Consider the following 22,736-nt stretch of genomic DNA (forward strand, 5'->3'; position numbering starts at 1 on the left):
ATCATCACTGTCACATTTTTTACTAACACACACACTTAACAGAAGATACATAAGATAGCAGGGGTGGCCCCTTAATACTTTTAACACTGCTCCCACACGTGACAGGCTGTGCTGACGCAGAGAAATTTAGGATGACCTGAATCCTTTAATATGGACAGAAAAAATACACAGTTTGTGAGGCTGGTGTTCCCAGTTTATTCTGGAGATTGGATGCCCACTCATCGCAGCCTTACTCTAGTGTACAATAGCAGGATGCCCAATATGCAGCACATAAAAAGCAAATTTTCTTGATCTTAATATCACATCAGCCTGCTTAATTAAAGACAGCTGGTTCCTAAAGTTATCAACAGTAGAAGAATTATGTGTCACCTCTGAGAAAGAACTACCAACTGCACTTTTTCTCATTGTAAACTAAAGAATTCCATAAAAATTTCTAAAAGGGCTTATTAACAGAGATCACCAAGAAAGCGTGACAGTTCTGAATACCCATTTTCTGTAGTGATTTTCAAATGGAACAGATACCACTGGTCACCTAATTCAATTTATTCGTAGGTTTTACCTAAAATTGCCACTTTAGTGCAGCAAAAGAATACTACCCATGTCGTACTATATGGTTTCCCATTATCATCAGTATCACCCATGTCTGAAACAAATTTTTTTTCAGTGTTAATAGTTTACATCCTGAATATTTTGAAGTTAAACATACAGCAGCATCTGACTATGACAAGCATAAGTTTTTTAAAAATGAAAAATCACATCAGTATCAATTTTTTAAGTACGTGTAACCTAACATTCTATCTTGTCCGTTAGCTAACATACTATCTTGTCCATTTTCCTAGTTTGACATTTTGCTATTCATTAACACTTTGTTGTGACAACAAAAATCATTCTTCTAAGTTGTGACTGCCACTTGGTCTTCTGTTCATAGGGTTTTTATTTTTAAAACTTTTTCTCAAACTGGAAGATTACAGCAGCAAACCCAAGAGGAGGAAAAAAAAAAAAATCTGCAGATTTAGTAAATCTTGCTGGTTTAGTTAAGCAAAAAGCATGCCTTACAACAATCCAGATAGGGAGCTGACAAACATCCTGCCAATTCCTTCCTTCTCCAAGAGTAAGGCAAGGAAGAAGATATACAGTAGCGATTTTTCCATCAAAAACCCAATCAAACAAAAAAAAACCCCTCTTCTTATTGAAAGAACGGGAAAACAAGAAAAATACTGAAAGAAACAGGAAGAATGGAGAAAGAACCTAACAGAAAACAAAACATTAAGTAATTTTTTTCCACCTTCTAAAAGAACTTTCAAGTAATTCATTTGTATTTTTTTGTTTTTATGAGACAAAGTCTGAACGGTTAGAAGGGAACTAGTGGGTATTGCCAGTCAATTCTAATTACCTGTCCTGAAAGTCCCAAGAAGTCATTTGTATTTTGATAAAGTACATTTTTTTTCTTTATTTGACAAATATTTAAACAACAGTGTAAGCAGCTTCTTAATGAACTAAGTTGTTTTAAATTTATCATATTCTCTCTCATAAAAAGACACATGCAGCATTTGGGCATCCTATTACCTCTTGGGCATGTTTAAAAACGAGGCATCGTTATAACTGTAGAAATCACTGTTCGAGGCTACTGTAAACACTGAAAATATAAAGAAGGCTTGCAGTCGCTTTACCCCTATTTATATCATTATCCAATAAAAAGCCCATAAGGTTTTTGTATAGTGGGGTTTTGTACAGTTTGTTAGGAGGGAAAAGGCAGGAGGGGGGGAGGGGAGGAAAAGAGGGGAACAGATAAAGGCATGGGGTAAAAAGTGTTTTTTACTGGGAAGTAGACACCATAGGCATAATCTCCAGTTCAGAAAGGCCATAAGGCAGCCACAACAGGCCAGAAGAATACACTTACAAAATACCACCCTATCTGCTGTCATCTTTCATAAGCATCTGCTACTGGTATAGATAACAATGTACGTTAGATGACCCTTTGGCCCTATCCTGGCATGGCCATTTTTATGCCTTTATTTATGCTTCTATACACGAAATAAAATAACTCCCTACGAAACTAAGAACTAAGCAAATGACTGATTTTGCTTTCTTGCAGCTCCAAAATAATTAAAGACATTTCAATTCATACAGAAGCCGTATTTTGTACGTTTTAAATAAAAAATTTGTTTTGATAACTTGCTACAATACTTTATGAAATAAGTTTTAAAATTTTGCATCTCTGCTTAGAGAACTCAGAGCCCTTTCATTTCCTGGTATTCGCTATTTTCTTCCTCCATAAAAAAAACTTTTCATGAAAATGTATGTCCAAAAATTTGCTCAAATCTAGCCATCATTCGTGACTTACAACTGTGCTCTTCCATTTCATGGATATAAACAAGATTCGAAAGAAGAATGTATGGGTTCCAGGAGGAACTATGTTCCACATACAGTTTAAGACACACAGTATAGAAAACCGCACGTGGAAGGTTGATAACTTTATATTCCACGGCACCACATAATCATTTAGGATGGAAGGGACCTCTTCAGATCACCTAGTCCAAAGCCCCTTGCTCAAGCAGGGTCAACTACAGCAGGCTGCCCAGGACCATGTCCAGTTGGGTTACGAGTATCTCCACAGACAGAGACTCCACAACGTCTCTGGGCAACATACTTGTTACTAGCACACATCAATCCTTAGTAAGTTTAATAAAATTTGGTTACTAACCACATTTTTGGCCAGTTTTAGTAATTTTACAGTTTTCAGCAAAAATTTCTTTCAAACATGTCAATCAATTATCAAGTGATCAATATATATCTGAGGTGTTATAGAAAACTTCACCTACTGCCATCTCCTTGTCAAGAGCCTGTCTGCACAGCTGTTACAAATATGATTTATATAGACACTTGTATTTCATTACAGATGGCAAGCTACCCACAGTCTAAAAAACTTGTAACTAAAGAAGTGCGGCAATTATTTCAAATTAACACACCCTGCCCCTCAGCAGGGCTTAGCAGTTCTGGCTCAGTGCCATAATAATGTGGCTCAGTGCCTTCCAAACAGAACAAGTGTTGCGGCCTCAGAGTGAAGGTAAACTTAACACTTAGTTGTCCACACCCTTATTTCTAGAAATGTTGCTAGCTTTCTACATATCTGACCTCAAGCGTATAAAGTTCCAAAGCATGTTTTCTTCATTTTTTTTTTTTGGAAACAACACATAAACATTAAAACAACTTATTTTACTGTAAATACAATCTACGCAAGTTCTAAGAGCATCAGCATTACCTGCAGGAAGCACTTTCTTTAACATTCTTGACATCTGCCGGATTGATTCCTTCAATAACAGGCGAATCCGGATTTGCAGATCCATTGCTGATATGATCACTGCTTTCATATCCAGATTCTGTCCTCTGAATTTGCCAGTTATCGCCATGGATTCTTCTCTCTGTAAATCCTTTGCTTTTTTCAGCATTCCCTCTTCCCTCCGAATCCAGTGAACTTCGACTTCCTGTATCCTGTTTTGTTTCATCTTCATATATAGTCATTAAAACTTTCTGGATTTGGTTCTCTTTTGGCCAATGGTTAAAGCTTCGTTCCTTTTCATGCTTAGATTTACTGTTTGGATTTGCCTTGTGCTTTGGGCTATGCTGTTTTTTCTCAGTCTCACTGAAAATGCTGTCTACGTTTAGTGTCTCTCGCATAGGTTTCCAACCTTTACTTCTGCTTCTGCTGCTGATGATACTTCCTCTGTCCCTTGAGTCTTGACTGGTATCTGTATCGTAGCCAGTGACACCATCAGCCCGGGTCCTGATCATTGGTTTCTCCCCAGCAGGAAAAGCTTCTGTTTTATTTGATCCAAGCACCTGTACAGAAAGCTTTGCTTGGTGAGGTGCATTGTCATGCTTATAGGAGCCTCTTCCCTGGCTGCTGTATATGCGCTGATCAGCGCAGCGTCTAAGTCCATTTCCAACTGGAGGAGACCCCGACTTAACATTGGAACGATCTTCCACAATCAAATCTTATAAAAGAAAAAAGCTCCATTAAAGTTCTCATTAACATTTAACTGATATTGTTACAGTACTTATGTTTCTTACTCTCTCTCAACAAATTCAGTACATATTTCAGAATACTGAAAACTGGGAAACTCTAATCTTACAGTGTGTTCTCTTAAAAGGAGACAAAAATCTGCACAGCTAGTATTGATAATAAAAGCTATTTAACCGATTGATTCTCTGGTCACATTTTTTAAAATGTACCTCTTTGTCTCCCAGACTCTCTTCTTGGTCCTCTGTCTGCATCTTTTCGTAAAGATGAGAAGTTTTTCATATCAGCAGCTTTCTGAGCACACTCTCTGGATATGTCTTTTAGCCTGTCCTTTTGATCGCTGTAACCTAACTTAGCTGCAAGAAATACTTTTTGTCAAAGATCGTTATTAAAAAGTCTTCATCATCAAAACACACAAATATATTTATGTACCATCATATTTAGTTTTTAATATTAGTACTACTTAAAAGGACTAATGAATTACATAACACAGATTAAGAAAATGAGATGTATAGTATAGATACAAATGTAGAGGTATCTCTAAGGAGTCCACTAAATGGAGCTAATGAAAGTTACCAAAGCAGCATTATGTCAAGCATACAACCTTACAAACACCTCTTATTTATTAAAATTGAATGTTCAAGCCATTTTCAAAGCATATACTATTTACATCAAATTTTATTATCATACTGAAAAAATGAATCTAAGTTTAACCTTGTCTAAATGTGACTTTACTTTTAATAAAACAGTGGAGTCACTGTTTATGAAAACAAATCCTTCTATTTCTGAAAAGGTAAATACTGACCATTTTTGAGTCATCACTCCATCAAAAAAAGAGTTACCAAGCTGAGCATTCTCAGTTTTAAAAAGTCTAGGAATTCAACAATAAAGACAGAGGAGAAACACATCTTAAGATCATTAGCAACTCTCCGCCTGAGAAGTACGGGGAGTTCAGAGCAAAGGCACTGACAAGTAATGCAGAAGTCACTGCTTCATGTGACTTACAGCTTGATTTACTTGGAAGGCTAATGTACAGATAGAAGGGATTTTTAAACAGATAAGACAACTTTCTTACTATTCTTTCCAAACATAAGATAAAGTCCATTAATATACAGGACTACAAATAATGCTGCATATCACAATACTGTTGGGGAACAGTGTTCCTCAAACAGCCAGTGATCCACGGAGCCACACCATGTGCTCTAAAAGGTCAATCAGCTTCAAGTTTCTAATGTGCCTTTTAGCTGACAATATGATTGGAAGGCGTGAGGATGTTTGAGAAATAGATCAAGGCCTCAAGAGCCACTTTAGCGGAGGAATAACAAGGGCTAATAAAAAAGTTTTGCATTTACAGTTCTCCAGAAAAGTTAACATTCCATGGCAGGTATTAATTAAACATTAGTTGTTACTCAAAGATTCATTCAAGTCAATGATGGAATTCTTCCTTTAGAAATAGTTCTAATCCAGAGGTTAGCACATACATGAAATGCTATCAACTGAAATATTTCATAATAAGACATGCTGGGGCTTTTTTGGGGGCGGGAGGGCGGGGTGGGGAATACATACCTGGACCTCTACCACCACTAGCTTGAATATGGCTTCTACTGAATCCTGAAATATCTGGCTGAAGTTTTTTATTACTCCTTTGATTAGTGGGGTCTCCAATTCCATTCTCTTTCATGTGGTCTGATTTAGGAGCAGAATGCTTTTCAAATCCTATCAAATAACATATCTATCTTTAGAAATGAAAGACTTCCTAATTTAAGTTCCCAATATCTAAATTAAAAAGTAAGAAAACTTTTAAACTGCAGATTAAAAAAAAACAAACAAAAGAAAAACCTCACAAAACCCCACACATTTCAATATGCTAAGCAATAAGGTTCTGTAATATTTTATATAGTGCCATATTTATACCGATAGACTGTAGTGGAATAGGGCCCTCAATTCTTTTTTCCCTGAAGCAGTCTACGTCCTATTGCTGCTACTCATTATGTGACGAGGAACATGTCAAATTCAATTGGCCTTTTATTTAATTTACTTGTATGTTATGTTTAATGTTAAACAAAAACAAGACAGCAGTAGAAACTACAGAACCAAAAGACTGGATTCTTACATATTAAGGCCTATGCTATACGAATCTCGGCGAAAAGAAGTTTCCTGCAGCTCTGTCTGATTTTTCCCAAATTTCTGAATTGTGCTCTGTGTGTTTGTGTGTGTGTGTATACACATATATAAACACACATCCTCCAAATATATCTCTGTATTTTTAAGAAGCTTTACTTAAAGTATCTTTTTATAGCATTTATAAAGGTATTTTAAATGTATCAATACACACGTAAGAACATCCGCATATACAAATATACCGCAATTTTCTTCTGAAATTACTGAAGTTATGTGTAAAGTAGTTATGAACAATATAAAATAGGAAATCTTTTTTCCCCATTATCCATGAATCTCAATTTGTATTCCCTTATCAGACATAAAACAAACAGTCCTAATACTGAATATATACACTAATCTCTTTTCTTTTGAGACCCTTTAGGTAATTATTGATAGAAGTATTTAAGAACAATGCAGCTAATCCATTACCTTCTCCTTTATAATCCCCATTTCAGAAATATAGTTGATACTGTTATTAAAAAAAAAAAAAAATTCTTAATTACCCAAATCTTCCCCATTTCCTCCTGCTGCTTTGCATTGAGACCAGTGAATAATCTGCTTTGGAGCATCTTCTGGAGATACAGCTGTGCCATCTGGGTTAGCATAAAATAGTAACAATGGCTGAAAGTGACATCGAATGCACTTGGAGACCACATCTTTCCATTTTGTTCCAATCTAAGAAAAAAAAACCAAAACAAAACAAAATCCCAAAACTTTATAAACAACATTGAACCCAATTACAGAAAGAATAATTTATTAAGCAACAGATACCAAATGACTGATTCCAAAGGTACATTAAGATTCAACATTTTGGCACATGAGTTTATGTAAATTGCCGCAAAAAACTAGAACCAGTATTACATGGGCTAACAATCAGAACATCAACACTATGAATACAGCTGCCAGTAATTAGGCCTTCTTTTTCATTAAAAGAAGTACAAATTCAACAGTAGACAAGTGCATTAACTTTCTGAAACGTTCGGCATTTGGAAGGCAGAACTGTAAAGTAGTGAACTCAATTCTAAAATTCATTTGTGAAAACTGATTTACAAAACTAAAGGTTTATTTTAATAAAGACATTTGTTTGACTTGTTTCAAGTTTGGTGTCAGAAGAATGCATTCTAGAAAAGTAAAGATCACTAAATTTGGTAGCAGTAAAAATAATATTTACCTCTTTCACATTAGCATCATCAAACAGCACCCATTTGCAACTCTTGGTGTGAAAGGCAAAGGCACAGTAATGTCGGCTTGTGTAGCAAATCATTCCCACAAGAAAAAGTTCACTATTTTTGGCATTTTCATCTGTAACCCTATAAAACAGCTGCAAAAATGGTTATAGATTTTAAAATATGTGTAAAACATTTAGCCTCAATTTCCAAACCTACTACTGGCATTTTACCAAGGCAATTGGTCTTAAATATCCTGTTGCATTATACAATTTTTCATGAGTATAATGATTTTTGCACTTATTAGGTCTATTTCAACATTTATTTTTGCACAGTTGAAAGGGTAAAACAATAATGCTCTGGAATAATTCCACAAATTTCAAAATGAACATGATATTCCTAGATTTTCAACTAGGAATTCACCTACATTCATCTTTGTACTTAGGCACAAGATCGACACTTCTGATGAGACTTTTTCCTCTCACACAAACTACATCAAGCAGCACATTATAAAGAATGGTAAAAGTAGACATAAACTTTGAAGTTAAATTGTGCTTTTTTAAAAATACATATATATATATACATATGTTTATATTTTGTAAATATTTACATATACATAAAATACATGTAAAATGAAGTTCTAGAATAAGCAAATGGTAATTTTTAGGTCAGATACCCCAGGAAGATAAAGTTGTGTTGCCAGATTCCGCATAACCTCTTCTGTCAGGTCAGAGTGTTCTGAATCCCAGACTAAACCGATTGTGACAATCTCAGGACAATTCATAAGAACACGACGAATTTTTATCTTCTGACCACAGTTACTCTAGAAGAAGGAAAAAAAAAGTGATGGGAGGGAAAACAAAGATGTTTAAAAAATGGAAGTCAGAAGTTGAGTTACTAGACAAGAAATAGTGCAACAAAACAACGCTGCAACTTCTTCTCTCAAATTTAATTATGGTGTTTGTTTCTAACAATTTAAGGATAAAATTCTTCATCATAAAAACCCTCTGATGAAGAGGGGTGATGAAGACTACAGCTAAACTTCTACATCCAATCACCACCTTAAAACAGAAGTCTCGGAAAATATCCGAGTCACTCTTTTGTTCTCCTCTCCATTTCATCATTTAAGCTTAGATCTATACGTTCTTGTGTACTTTTCTGTGGTTCCTAAATTAACAGTATTTACACAGAACCATTTAAGGAAGAGAAGAATTAAGCAGAACAAGCTAAAAGAGACTATTTTTGTCAACAGTAGCACAAAACTATTCCAATAGAAGACAATGTTGTCAAGTCGTCAGTCATATGAACTAAAGCAGCTTCACTCAGAAAATACACCTGTTCCAACTAATCAAGAACACCTAGCTCTATGTTGAACATGAAGTGAAAAATAAAACACAGACCTAATAACTCGACTTTCTAAACAGGCCACTTGCACCTACAATACCATGTTTATCTATAACTGGAGCAATAAAATATAAATTTAAAGGCTTTTTAATCCTAAGCTGGGCTGCGCTGAAGTGGCCACAGGTAATCCTGCTTTTAGGGGAATACTTCAGCCTGATTTAATATCCTAAAAAGTTCTCCCTTGTATCTTAAAGCAATGCAACATCTTTGTTTACTTACAGGACATTTTCTGTAGTCATCAGCAGTATTTGCTGCCTGCAACAATTCTGCAAACATTTCCGGCTTGAGACGTTCATGCCTCTCCATCATTCTTTCTACTTCATTACTGTAAAAAATAAACAGAAATAACTGTGGATCTCCCTTCTTAAGAGTTAAAGGATTTCAGTCAACTCTCAATTAACTATATCTTATGACTAAAAGGAAAAGATACAGCGGTAAAACAGTAGCAATACATACTTTTTGTCAAGCTTTCTCTACATCTTGCTTTTGAAATCTAAATGTTACTTTTGGACAGTATCTCAAAAACACGTTTTAACAAAGAGATACACATTCATTTCTAACACTTACAGCATTTCTCTGGCATGCTTTGCTTATTATTGGAAGGGTGTATATAGAAAAATGAGATACAAGAATGAAAGCTCTTACCACAGGGCTGTGGTAGAAATATAACGCACAAATTCCGTAAAAGGCAGTGGGTCTGATGATGCTCCACAACTGCGACATACACACTACAAAAATAAAAATATTTTTGTTTTTATGTATTCAGGACAGTGGAAACAAATTATTTGTTAAAGCAATCGAATAAAGGTCTGACCTGTTCATACAGTGTCATAGCAAACTTCTGATGAGAAATACAGGATTTTGAAGTGCACATATCTGTTTCACTGTTTGGCACTAGGTGAAAATGAATCCTCTCAAGGATATTTTCCTAAATAGAAATAATAATGTAGATATAAACTGAACTGATGAAGTCAGAATATATGAGCAACATTACAGTTTAATGCTCCCCTTGGCTCCAAATAGGCCACCTACAAGTTTAATATGTGGTTAATCCCTTCCCTATTCACAACCCAGTGGATGGGAATTCTCTTCATCTCAAGGTTTCCAAACATCAACAAAAACAGCATTAGACAACAGGTACCCAACTGTTCTTCCAGAGTGCATTCTCCTTTGAAGGAAGCGAATCTTCAAGAAAAATTAAAAAAGCTGTTCTTAAAGTAAGACATGCTATTAATGTCATTGCATGCAACGACTGAATTTTGTTTTGGATCAGGCCTCTGTCTCGGTTCTTCACACTTTTACCTTTTCCTCTGCTATCAATCTGATCATCTGATCGCATTTAGCACATGCACCAACACAAGTACCATTGGCAGAAGCATGGAAAAAGCTCATAAATAGCACATGCCTGATCCCATCCCATGTCTCACTTTTTAACCTTAAAAGAAAGGAAAAAGAAAAAGAAAAAAAAAAAGTACTGTGATTGTCGTCAGTTTGGCCCCTGAATCAGAATGGTCATTTCTTTCTCTTTTGCCAAAAATACCAGATGTAACAGGAAAAAGTGCATCTATTCAGATCATTCAGACAGCTGATTACTTTAGGGGTCCAAATGCATTTTGATTAGATGGAGCACTAATGAGACATTCTCTTTCATGACTGCAATCCATTAACCTGACTGCAAGATCTCAAATAGCCACTTTCAGGACTTCTCCACTGGATTTTCCTATGTATGTGAAAATGCATCTGGCAGGTTGGTATTCATTTGTGGATACTTCCAAAGGATGTCCAAAGCTGAAAGTAATCAAAGCAGCAACCATATTTTCTGTCCCTCAAATCTGTGTCTGACCGTTAATACACATATTTATTTTTTTTTATGGTGAACAATTTTCATTGTCTAATACAGGACTTCTTAAGAAAGGCTTCTTTACCAGTGTTCTATCCAATCTTGAGTCATCTTTTATGGCTACAGAATGGCTCATGTTTTTCAATGAGACACTTCATAAAAGCAGAAAGTAATTGCAGCAAGAGTCAAGATCTTCAAGTATTCGTTCACTCTTGGATAAGAAAATGGAAATCTCTTCTGCAGAAGACTTCAGTAATGAGCTGGCTAGTTGTAATGGAACATATTTCAATAGCTACTGAGAGAATACTTGGAGGAACAGACTATATATTCAAATCTGTAGGTGCCTCTTCTCCCGAGAAGACAACCCTTCTCTCCATCCAAAAACTTTTAGGAGTGATTGAGAGTTCATCATCCTGACCAACCTCCTGTAGTAACAATGTTTCACATACCCCTCTGCCTGAGCTACAGACTTTGGGAAGAAAGTAGGGAGAAAATGCAAGATTACTCCATCCACTACATTACCAGACACTTACTCCACCTGTCTGTTCCCCTAAACTGGGATAAAGGAGGTCAGTAGTATTATGTCACTTGTATCCCACCTATGAGCCTGGAGCTACCAAAATAACAGGCCAGCTTGGCATCCACAAAACTAATGTAATTCTACTCAACTATCGCAAAGAATACTTACAAAGCATTCTGCTGCATCATCCATGAATCCAAGCTGGAAACGCTGTTCATCCTTAAAACTTTCTGCCAGGGCATGTCTCATATTATCTGATGGAAGTGCTTTTTCTCGACTGTGTTGAAATTGTGAAAATATTGCCTAGGAAGAAATACCATTACTTAGCTTCATTAGCCCCTTAACTAGGCACTCTGGTTCTACACAAATACATCAGTTCTTATGCAGCATGCCTAAACAGCAAATACATACAATGTTTATAAATCTATGCAACTTTAGAAATTACTGTTTTCTTTTGAAGTTACTTAGGTTCCATTATAAAAAGTTATGCTACTAAACTGAACTTTGATCCAGTAGAACAACAACATAGAAGTATATAAAAATGCAAGTGATTGACTTTAGTTCCCAGAAGCAACGCAAGCTCTGGTCTGTAATTATGCAGCTTTTTTAATTTGGCCGCTGGAATAGCGTTTCATGGATACACATCTCATCTTTACAGATGGTGTGTATTTCTTAGGGCATAATGTAATACCACTCGGGTTAATTTAATGCCCATCATTCATTAAATAATGTAACATTTACACTACTACTTCAGACAGGCGTGTATCCTTATTAAAATTATGGATATGCAAAAAACTCCCATAAATCAATACAATGCTGATAATCCTTGCTATTACATCAGCTCTCTGCTGAACCAGTGCACACCAATACAAGAGAACAGGTCAACATCTGCAGTTCCATAACACGAGAATAAATTGCACTTCATTTTTTCTTCATTTCCCAGAAGAGATAGTTGGCTACTGCTTTTCTTTTTGGCAGGGATATGTGTGCAAGTGACCTCACCATTTAGCAAGTAAGGGAGGGTGATTTTGAAAGAACTGAAAGTTAAAAGATATTCAATGAATGAGAAAACATTTGCAGATATTAAAGGGTGTATTCCACTGTCAAGAATTCTAAGTCAAACTTTAGAGAAAAATGAAGAGAATAAAGACAAAGCAAATCAGGAGAAGCCATGTAAAATATAAATAAGGATATGCATTCTTCACATAGGCCTCCTTCTGTTGGACAGAAGGCAAAGATACAACAGATAAGCAAAGTTTCAGTGCTAACAGAAAGTAGTGTTTTAACCATGATGCATTCCAGGGTAAGTGTCTGTCAAATATTCAAACTTCCCTCTCATAACAAAAAGCATGGACTACTGATAAAAATTACAGTCAATATCTCAAATGTAAGCATTCAAAATTAAGTTTTTAACAGATCTGGTAATACAAGTTAACTCTGCTTTGAAAACATTTATCACTTCTCATTTTGGCTGCTAGGTCATTTTTGGTATGCAACAGAGCCTTACATGCCCAGCTAAAAAAAAAAAGTACAGATAAGCAGTTATGCAGATATGTATGCTCATTTTAGTGGCCTGCATAGTCAAAGTCCCACCCCAGTGTTATCCAGAGAACAAAAGAGCATATTTAACTCTCAGAACACCACCAAAAGAAAAAGATAATGGATTGAACTGAAGTAGACCAGAATTTATTGGCTATGCTTTTAGTTTATAGGAGAGGCTGATATAGATAAAATATTCTTCTTTATTGGTGAACAAGTAAGAAGGGTAAAAATATCCCAAGACCACAAACCCCTCCCCCCCCCAAAAAAAAAAAAAAACAAAACCCAACCCAAGTCACAACCAACTTCCTGAAATGCATCCTCATCCAGCATATACACTGCATGAAAATCAAAATGCCCCAGGTTCTGAACACAAAACAAATAGAATCACTCAACCAGTATCTCTGGAAAGCCAAGAAAGCAAAACCAGTAGTGTATATAATGACTGAGGACAGATACTTCCAAATGAGTTAACCACAATATTTTGAGTTCAGTTTGAGTTACAGCAGCCTTATGAAGCAGCTGAAGCTGGTATAGCGGCTTAAAGTGATGGAAACCCTATCTTACTTTGTACTGGAGCCCCAAAAACTACAGGAAGAGAGAGGGTATTAAGGTACAGCAAGTGGTACATTTAGCTTGAAAAAAAGAAGCACCTGGTCTTCACAAGTGCACCATTAGAATGGAACAACTCATTACTTACAGGTTCAATTTCAACACACCGTGAACACTACCTTCTTCATGTTTCTGTGCACACTGAAACTGCTACATTATTTTTCACTACGATTTCAGCGATATGAGTCATTGAGAGTATATAGTGCAACACATACACTCCAGCAATTGCCACCCTTCAATCCCTCTTCATTTCTTAAAGGCGGTTCCAGTGCAGCATTGAACAAGACTGCATATGACCAGAACTTCACATGGGTCAAATCAAAAGGAAAATGCCATAAAGTTTACTCTATATTATGACATCAGGTATGAACATGAATCCCTACAGAGACAAAACTCCAGGAAACGAAACCTATCATCCCAAGACAGACACAAGACTTTATCTGAAAACACAGGTATGCCTGAGTTATGGTCTGGACTTTATGTACTAACAAGACCAAGTGTCCAGCACACAGAAGAACATGATGTGCATCAAAACACTCGTGAAACAAAAAGTCCCAACAAGTTCTGTAGAGTCAAGAGCTTGTAAAAAGGTTGGAATAAAAGCCTCGGGAAGTTACTCTGAATATGTATAGTTTTAATGTACTTCAACTTGTTGGCTTTTTAAAATTAACCACTTTAACTAAAGAAATAAAATGGCACCTCTTACAAAAAACTATGTTTAGAAAAAGACAGACACACATTCAAAAGCAGCTGTTCCATACTGCAATCATGATAAACACTAAAAATGGCTGAAAAAAACTACACAGTACATAGATTATACACATCCTGTAACATTAAATAAATGTCACTGCAAACACTTCTTGCCTAAAACACTCATGCAGTAACAAGGTTTGGTCTGTGAAACTCTCTGAGAATAACCTCTAAAATACTTGCCTTGTCCTTGCCTACAATTTAGCATCGTCAAAAACCACTTCCTCAATGAACCACATTTCCAAATAGTGTTGTCCCTTTCAGCTCCCTCCAGATGAGGAATTCCCAGTTCTGTACATCACTATATCTACTGCCGTATTTGACTATACATTCTACAGTCCTCTGTTAGAGTTCCAAAAGTGTCTTTATTGTCAAACTGCAGTAAGAGTAGAAAGTGCTAAAAACTTTCTAGAAACTAAAAAAAAAAAAAATATATATATCCCTATACATTTTTTCTTGGGATTTTTATCCCAATGAAACAGCAATATCATGCTTACAGCTATTTCCCTAACTGCAGGCAGCCAAATACCAGTGCAGTAAAAACAATAGGAATCTAACAAAATTCAACATTTGTTTACAGACTTCAGATGAGTTACAAAACTGCTTGAAGCGCAAGTTTTATACACTAGTTAAGATATGCAGATCTAACTTACTTTCCAACACTAAAAAGCTATCAGCTTTCATTAGTTTTCCAGTACTACTTGCCTTTCATTACTTACAGACTGAACAATTGAGTTCTGCACCATTACCATCAACTATGGAGTAAAAAAAGAATCTTGAGACCTTATCAGACAGTAATATAGTTATTGTAAAAGAGCTTATTCAAACACTACAGGAAAGAACAAAAGCATATGCATGCAAATAGAAGAAAAAAATCTCCGAGAAGCTAGCTAGAAATTTTCAAATAAGTTACACTGTCTTTTAATAGACAAAAATCTTATGTTTAAGCAGACTGTAAAATTTGTGTACTGTAAAATTTCTTCTTTAAACACAAGAAAATATTTCTGTTACAAACACCAGTTACAAATGTCCTTAAATCTAAATTGTTTCTTCACACAAGAATGACTTAGAGTCACAGACATATGTATGATAGGTTTAAGAATTAGTAAAAATGAGTTAAATTATTTTTCCCTCATTTTGAAAGACGATTCTTACAAAAATTATTTACCTTTAAAGCACAAAATATGCACGCATCTCCCTGACACACATGTCCAGTTAAACCTCTTAAACTTCGTCGAAATATGTCAAGTTGCCATAATACCTATAAAATAAAGTTTCACAGATAATAAGTAATGAGTTCTGAAGGTTCTACGTTTAACACAGCAACATATAATAGATTTTCATTTTTTTTTAATTTCACATAACATGTATAACTTGAGCACCAACATTGCTAACAAAAATTATGGTCCTTTTCCATTAGTTTGGTAAATTGTGGAGGTGGAAGTGGAAGGTTTGCATTCACCACTCAAAATTTAGATCTCCTCTTTAAACTTTTTGAAACAATGGCAAACGATGTACTTTGTGTGAAAAAAAGAGCTGAAGTACTCTTATGGAAACAAGCAACAAGCTAAACTGTAAATTTGTAATTTACAGAGATTGTAATAGTCATCTTATGGCTTTACAGAAGAGGAAGGCGGCTATGGGGTTTACTTCATTTCTCTTTCTCTTTCCCTCTCCCCCCGCTCCGTGCTTTCTTTCAAATAAAAAAAAAAAAAAAGATGGAAACATGGAAACTGAATTGCTAGGTAGAATGCAAGCACCATTTCGGGTTAAGTCTATACTACATTCTTATGGTCTCTTACCAAAATGATTGCTGAAATACATTTGTTTTTCCACAGATCAAAACAATTGCTCAATCAGGTGTGTTTCTCCCTTTTATTCGTGTAACTACTCTGCTTGACTACATTATACTGCTTTCAGTGTCTAATGTCTTAAGTACACAATCAGTGCAGTAGTTTATAAAGTTGCCCATTAAAAAAAAAACACAAACCCAAAAATGAGTTCTCAATAGGCACAGTAACACAACAGCTGCAAATCCAGGAAAAAAAAAAATCCTATCTATAAATATAAAAGCTAGAATGAATTAGGACACATTTGAAAATGAATGTCCGAACCTCAGTTCTGAAGGTTGAACAGAGGTTAAAAGAAGAGAAAAGAAAGGAACCATTCCTCCTTGTAAAAGGCCAGTCACCAATCATCAGCCACCGTTTGATAAACAGCAGTAGGTTGTGAAGTAGTAGGATTGTCTGAAGCTATAACTAAAAACGACTTAGGGTTTAATTTTAGGGCACCCTAAGGGAAAATAGCAAAATTGCAAGAGAATATAGGTCATGCTGTTCCCATTGAATATAAAACAGCAAACTCATTCTACTAAATCTATCATACATCTTTATTTTAAATGTATTTAGATACCATACACACCACATAGATGTCTCTCTCATATCTCCTATGTTTAAATCCATACCATTTGTAAGACTTACAGTTTTTTAGGAAGTCTACGTATCTTTTAAGCCCTCTGCCAGCTTGGCAAATACTTCTGTACAATTTGAAAATGATCAGGTCCAAAATCTAAGCATTACAAAAAAATATATTGTTCTGCTCTTTATTTGCACAGCCTAGAAATTTGTTGTTGTTAATTTCTAGATTTAAAAAGACAATAGTATTAACTAACCTGTGCCTCGTATTCTGACTTGCAGGCAATGTGGAAAGGCTAGTACTGCTCTGTCACAGAATTAAGTAGATCCCCATATTCCCTGTCATATTGTAAAAGCTCAAGTTTTTATCATGTTAACGTCACTGTACTATTAAACTATACTTGAGGGATCTAAAGAGTCAACATTGTTTCAATTGCAGCTCATGTAAAAACAGAACAGTGTGTAGGTAAACACATGCAAGAAGTTGGGCAGTAATACGTATGCATATAAACAGTAAAAAGAAATCTAAGTCATATTTCTTTGGTATCAAGAATATCTCCTACTCTAATTCCACAAATATTTCCTAAGATTAGAATCAAGGCTTTCAACTATATATGCATCTTCTGATATGTCCCAGTACCACTCATGTCCCAATTCTGAGAAAATGATATTTTAATAAAAATAGTGTCCTATTCAATAGAAGTAGTAGTACTGGTTGCCACATATTAAAAAGTGTCTTGTAAATTTTGCCAAGTAATAAAACTGCTATGTTTGACAGAAACATTAGTATTAAAATTCAAACAGCAAGTTTTAAGGTTATGAGACATAAGCTTCCAAATACAAAAGGAAAGTTTTTCTGATATTCTGAATGCATGCAAACAAAATAACATGCTGACATTTTTTGCAAAATTAAGTATTTAATACTCTTAAACAATTCCTTAAAATCACATGCTATTCTGTCTTACTTGGAATCATTAAGAAGTTTAACTGAAAACTGAATTTAACACCATTGAAAAACGTGCTGTATTTTTCTGTAGAATATACGTACTGCAATACAAATGGTAAAAACAGCATTGCCAAGATAACACTTTCCCTACTATGACCATCTAAGCTGCTACAAAACCAGAACTGTTTAATAAATCAAGGTTTTTCTTACCTGAACAGCACTATTAAGAAAGCAGCTGTTTTGTCCCGGTTCATTTAATAACCCTTTTGTAGGGGCCAGGGATAGTATACTTCCAGGCTGATAAACTTTTCCAAGGTTACCCCCAGGTTTTCTTAAGAATTTCACCCATGCCATTATTTTTTAGACTTTATAATTGCAATATTTACGCTTAAATATTTAAGGATATGATGGGTGCAAGGCAAAGAAGGTGGTTCTAAGAGAACTGCTCTAAAGTCATGGCATTCCATTCAACTCTGTGCAATAGTAACCCCTCACGAGTTTAAGTCCATTTTCCATGAGCAGCTGTCAGCCATCTATCAGGATTAGTCTCTCAGTCAAAATACAGCTATACAAAGTTTTTAAGTCTCAGACTTTAAAAAAAAAAAGTGTCCAGTTAAGGTTAAAACATGTTAGAAGTTATTAGAATGGAAGTTCTTATGAAGCAAGTTGCACAGTAACTGACTTCTTCTTCCAGCGATATCAATAAAGTATTACTATAAATCATTAGTTGTATTATATCGCAAGTTTATATATGTCACAAAAATGGAAAGTCCTTGACAGGTGTTATACTCCTGTTCTCTCATTTCGTTCCATCTTCTTTTTACTTCTAACTGTGACTCATGAAGTATATTCCAGTTTAGAAGACTCCATGTTTATTTCATTCTCTTTCCAGTGAATCTGAAATAAGAAAAAAACAGCAAAAATAAAAATAGTATTTTCCAAAACGTTAAAGACCTTCTAAATCAGAAAATCAGATTTTGGCCAAAACAACCTCTTAATCTAAAGGCAGATACAATAACCAGGGAAGAGGAGGAGAAACAACTGCCATCTAAAAGTTGTTTTTAAGGCAGAAGGATTAAATTATTATTATTATTGATTACGATTTTTATCATAATCAATTATATTCTAATTTATTATACACCTCTAAAGACCTCGATAGAATTACTGTAAAGGTTCTGCTAACAATATGCAACAACTTACAAAAAGACCATATAACACATGAGTTATTCTAACTTTGACTCTCCAAGTCTAATAAAAAGATTACCATGAAATAAATATTTGTATTCAACACTTGAAAGCCTAAGATTTCAATATCCTAGCAAATCACAAGAACTGATAGTATTTCTATGTCTTAAGATTACTGAGATGTTATAGACGGATTCTCAGCTAGTACTCAGCTTTCAAAATTTTGTACTACCTAGCAAACACTACATAAATATGTCATTAACCTAGTTGCATTCTTAAACAGCTAATAGCAGAGCAAGAACATTCTGGTAGCTGCCCCAATAACTCATTCCAAGATTTTCCAATTCCAACAATAAGAGTTGTTTCTCTCATTGTTGAAGGTATGTATTTAAGGTTAAATGACTCATCGTCCAGAACATCACCACAGGCACAGGTAAAGCTCATGCAGTGATCATCTCACAACAATGGATTATTAATCAGTTTGGCATTACTACATCATCCACATAAACATTTGAAGTAACGGCACAGAACAGAATAAACTTAAATAAACCAAAGCAATTAAGGCTGCGTATTGGGGGGAAAAGGGAGAAGTGAAATTTGGGCCTCACATTACAACCAAGATACTCACCTTAGCTTTTACAAGCACGTGAGATACTAAAGACATATCAGTATACTTCAAAACTTGCAGCCTTCTCACTAGAATTTTTTCCACTGTGCAAGCCTTTCAAGATTGGTGAGCAGCATTAAAAAACAAAAATAAATTTTGTAGTTGGAATGCTGTATAAATTGGAAGATAACTTTCCCCAGCTCAAAACAACCAACACTATATTCATGTCAAACAGTTCTTCAGCTCTCAAATATTACGCAGCTGGGAACCCCAGAAACAAATCATGTGACTTTCAAAAATACCTGCAGGAAGTCTTGAACCCCTAAAACCATTCCCCTTTATTTAAAAGAAACATTGGTGCTTGCTTGTATTATCAAAAAAAAAATCAGTAACTGGAACCTAACCAAAAGTCCCTTTTGTCCCATGCATAATCAGATGGTTTTTGTTTGTTTACTGATGTTACTGAATCTCACCCGTAAGTAATTTGATTTAATAATACTAGAAATAGTGCGATTTGTGACAGCACTGAGGAAGGAGTCCGAAATCTAACTGGAAACTGACCTTGACAGAATATAATTTGATAATTTTGTTTTCTTTATGTTCACTTCACTAAGCATTTAGCTGTTGGGCTGTGTTTCAGAAAAGTTGCAATGATTCACTGCAAGAATTTAATAAAAAATGGTTCTGGATTAGCTCTATGTTACTGTCATATTACATTAAGATGCTTGCTGTTTAATTTCACATCCACAAAGTTGTGACTACAAACAATTTCAACTATCACATCAGGTAAGTGCACACAATCTTATTCTAATAAATTGCAGAATACATTCATTGTGCTGTTTTCATATGTGGGCCAGATATTCATTTTCCAAAGCACTGTGATATTATATTCATATGGCCTCTATTAACTACCCACAACATTAGTACACCTTTTCCTGAAAATTTAAATACAACACTAGAAAGATCAGAAGCGACTACTTAAAAATTATTTTCATGCAACCTTCTCAAATTACTCTTTCTATAAATGCATTCTTTAAACTGCATATGTCGAACTAAACATACCCCCCCGGAGCAATTCAAACGTGTCAAATATTTAAGAATAAACAAGAAGGGTGTATCAGAAAGGTATTCCATTTGAAAGATCTCTCTGTACGTCTACTGCTTAACTAGAACTTTGCACCAAATGGGCACTCTAGTTCCTTTGTTTTATCTACTGCTCTTTCTCCCCCCAAACGGTCACAATCATCCCAGGGAACAGACAGTAGGTGTGAAATAATACTATCTTGACACACAGTTCTCTGGGCAATGTGACTAGTAAGTCCTAGCCTGGAGTAGGAAGTTCCACTACCCTTTCTTTCTCCTCTAACACCCTGTATCAAATACAACAGCGCATAGCTGCTTAGTCACTAGTAAGGGGGGCACCGTAGATGAGCTTTCCAACGGTGCCATAAGCAATGGGATTAATTTCTGTCATCCATATCTCATCACAGCCTCTCCCTAGGGAGAGAAAGTTTATAGTAGCATCTTGTTCTGAAATTTACTTTGTACAAATATCTCAAAGTTTGGTTTTGTTTTTTTAAAAAAAAAAGCAGTAGAAGAAAAAAGCCAAGATCAAAGAAAGCTATTGTGAAAGATGCTGGCAAGGATGTATGCTCTTTAGTCACAGCAAATTTTTCTGGATTTGGACCATCCCCCAAGAGTATTATTCCTCTGCTGACAAGCCTAACCTCGTTGTAGATTGTTCCATAAACCAGAGAAGTGATGCTTCTGATCAACCTTGGTTCCTTCTACCTCCCATACCGTTCAGTTAAGCTTTTAGATGACTGGGACTGAGACCACTGACTCCCTTACCCTAAAGTCAGTACTCTATAGGACTATAATTAGGAACTGAAAACTGTTCCTACATGTCTGTGGTAAGCCAGTGTTGCTAAGAGCACTGTAGCATTTATTAGCCACTGGGGTTTACCAGTCCTTTTAAATTCTTGGCTTGACAAAGATGTGGGTGACTGAGGAAAGATCGTAAGTCATTGAACCATACAGAGTCTTCAATAGGTCTGCAATCTTTCAGCAAAACAGTTATTCCACATAGTGTTACTGACACGTTACGTAAGATTTTTAGCAGCTGAGAGTTAAAGAAATATTCTTGCGCTTCAGACTAAAGGATCGATTTTGGATTACTGTTCTCAACCAAAGACACTAAACAAAGGCTATGAACTCTCAAACCAACATCTATTTATCAGCTTAAGTTCTTCTACCTTGCCTAATTTCAGTCACTGTTCTTCAGTCATCAATGATCTTATCAAGCACCTGGCTACCCTTAGTTGTGCGGCCTTACAGGACAAAATACATGCGTGTCACAAATTTCTGACACTTGCCATTATAGCCTCCAGAACAACAAATACATTCATCAGCAAAAACACGTTACCTGTTTTGTTGGTACATCTTAGCATGTAAGTAACTGCAGCTGGCACAGTCTTTTCAATGTAAGTAGTAATGTCACTAAATTAGCTTAGAAATCAGTGCAGTTATTATTTTACCTAAACAAATCACTTTCTAGTGAGCACATTTGGGTTTAGGCATCTTTGATATCCATTTAGATAAAACTGCTGAGATAAACAGTTGGCTCTGTGAATACTGGAACTATCAATGCTGGCTCCTGATAGCTTTATGCCTCACAGCTGAGTTCTCGCACAGTCTTCCCCCTAGTTGGGGCATACGCCAACTCTGCTCCTTACATCTTCTTACAAGGTCTCTCTCTTCCAGCCAGCAGCCTGTTTTCATGCACTTTGTAAGTACATAATCATCTTTAAGACTTCTATCCCTTCTGTCAAATTGGGTGGAAACCTGCCAATGGGTTCAAAAGTTGTTGACTCTGTGTGTCTCTGAAATTTGGCTGAAGAATCGTTATTTACGTTTTCTCAACTTCATTTTGCAACTACTCTCAGTGTGTTGCACAAATGACTAATGGCAAACCTTTCTCATGCCCAGTGCTAAGGTTACTTTTAAGCAACACAGCTTTTTGCTTCTGCTGGCAATTCACGCCTCTGAGCTGAGCCTGGCAACCCACCCAATGGTCTGACAACTCTGGTAAATCAATTTATAAACTGATATATATTATAACTTAGGAATTTAGATACAAGACAACAAAAATTTGGAAGGAAGAGTGATTAAATGTATTGCAAGGGAATAAACATGATGGGAAACCAACAGTTTTCTGCAGTGATCCAGCATTATTAGGGCTGTAGTTACTTTCTCCTCTTCAACAGAATGAAATCCATCAAAAATTCAAAAAGTTGCAACTGCGAGAATTTGAGTGTTTTCCACAGCTCAAAAGCTTGTCATTTGAAATTGCCAATTTTCATCAACAAAACAAAAATCTGATTTGTATTGTGACAGTACTGGAGGTTGCAATGATTTTTCCCCACATTTGGAAAAAAACCCCAAAAAACAGTGAAGTTGCTTTAAAAAATGTAGAAAAAGACTGAAATTCAAAATGAATAAACTCATATCCACCTCAGTAGGGCTGACTCATAAATTTTTTGGTCCCTGCACAAATCCCCTTCCACCTTTAC

General features: G+C 35.6%; 1 protein-coding gene across 2 annotated transcripts in view; it reads right to left on the reverse strand.

Annotated features, from left to right (window-relative positions):
- USP53 (ubiquitin specific peptidase 53) overlaps positions 1 to 22,736 on the reverse strand; it is a 39,021-nt gene that overhangs the window by 12,993 nt on the left and 3,292 nt on the right. Inside the window, exons 2-13 of one of the 2 annotated variants that reach the window (XM_075150259.1) lie at positions 17,583 to 18,269; positions 15,181 to 15,273; positions 11,280 to 11,414; positions 9,566 to 9,679; positions 9,397 to 9,479; positions 8,971 to 9,076; positions 8,024 to 8,170; positions 7,353 to 7,502; positions 6,685 to 6,856; positions 5,588 to 5,737; positions 4,234 to 4,377; positions 3,263 to 3,995 (exon numbers count right to left, since the gene is read on the reverse strand). In XM_075150259.1, the coding sequence (XP_075006360.1) occupies positions 3,263 to 3,995; positions 4,234 to 4,377; positions 5,588 to 5,737; positions 6,685 to 6,856; positions 7,353 to 7,502; positions 8,024 to 8,170; positions 8,971 to 9,076; positions 9,397 to 9,479; positions 9,566 to 9,679; positions 11,280 to 11,414; positions 15,181 to 15,273; positions 17,583 to 17,726 (2,171 nt within the window). In that variant the 5' untranslated portion in view covers positions 17,727 to 18,269. The remainder of the gene's footprint in view (positions 1 to 3,262; positions 3,996 to 4,233; positions 4,378 to 5,587; positions 5,738 to 6,684; positions 6,857 to 7,352; positions 7,503 to 8,023; positions 8,171 to 8,970; positions 9,077 to 9,396; positions 9,480 to 9,565; positions 9,680 to 11,279; positions 11,415 to 15,180; positions 15,274 to 17,582; positions 18,270 to 22,736) is intronic. The other variant, XM_075150260.1, reaches the window with a different exon arrangement.

This window comes from Calonectris borealis, chromosome 4, assembly GCF_964195595.1.
Source record: "Calonectris borealis chromosome 4, bCalBor7.hap1.2, whole genome shotgun sequence".
Classification (NCBI taxonomy): domain Eukaryota; kingdom Metazoa; phylum Chordata; class Aves; order Procellariiformes; family Procellariidae; genus Calonectris; species Calonectris borealis.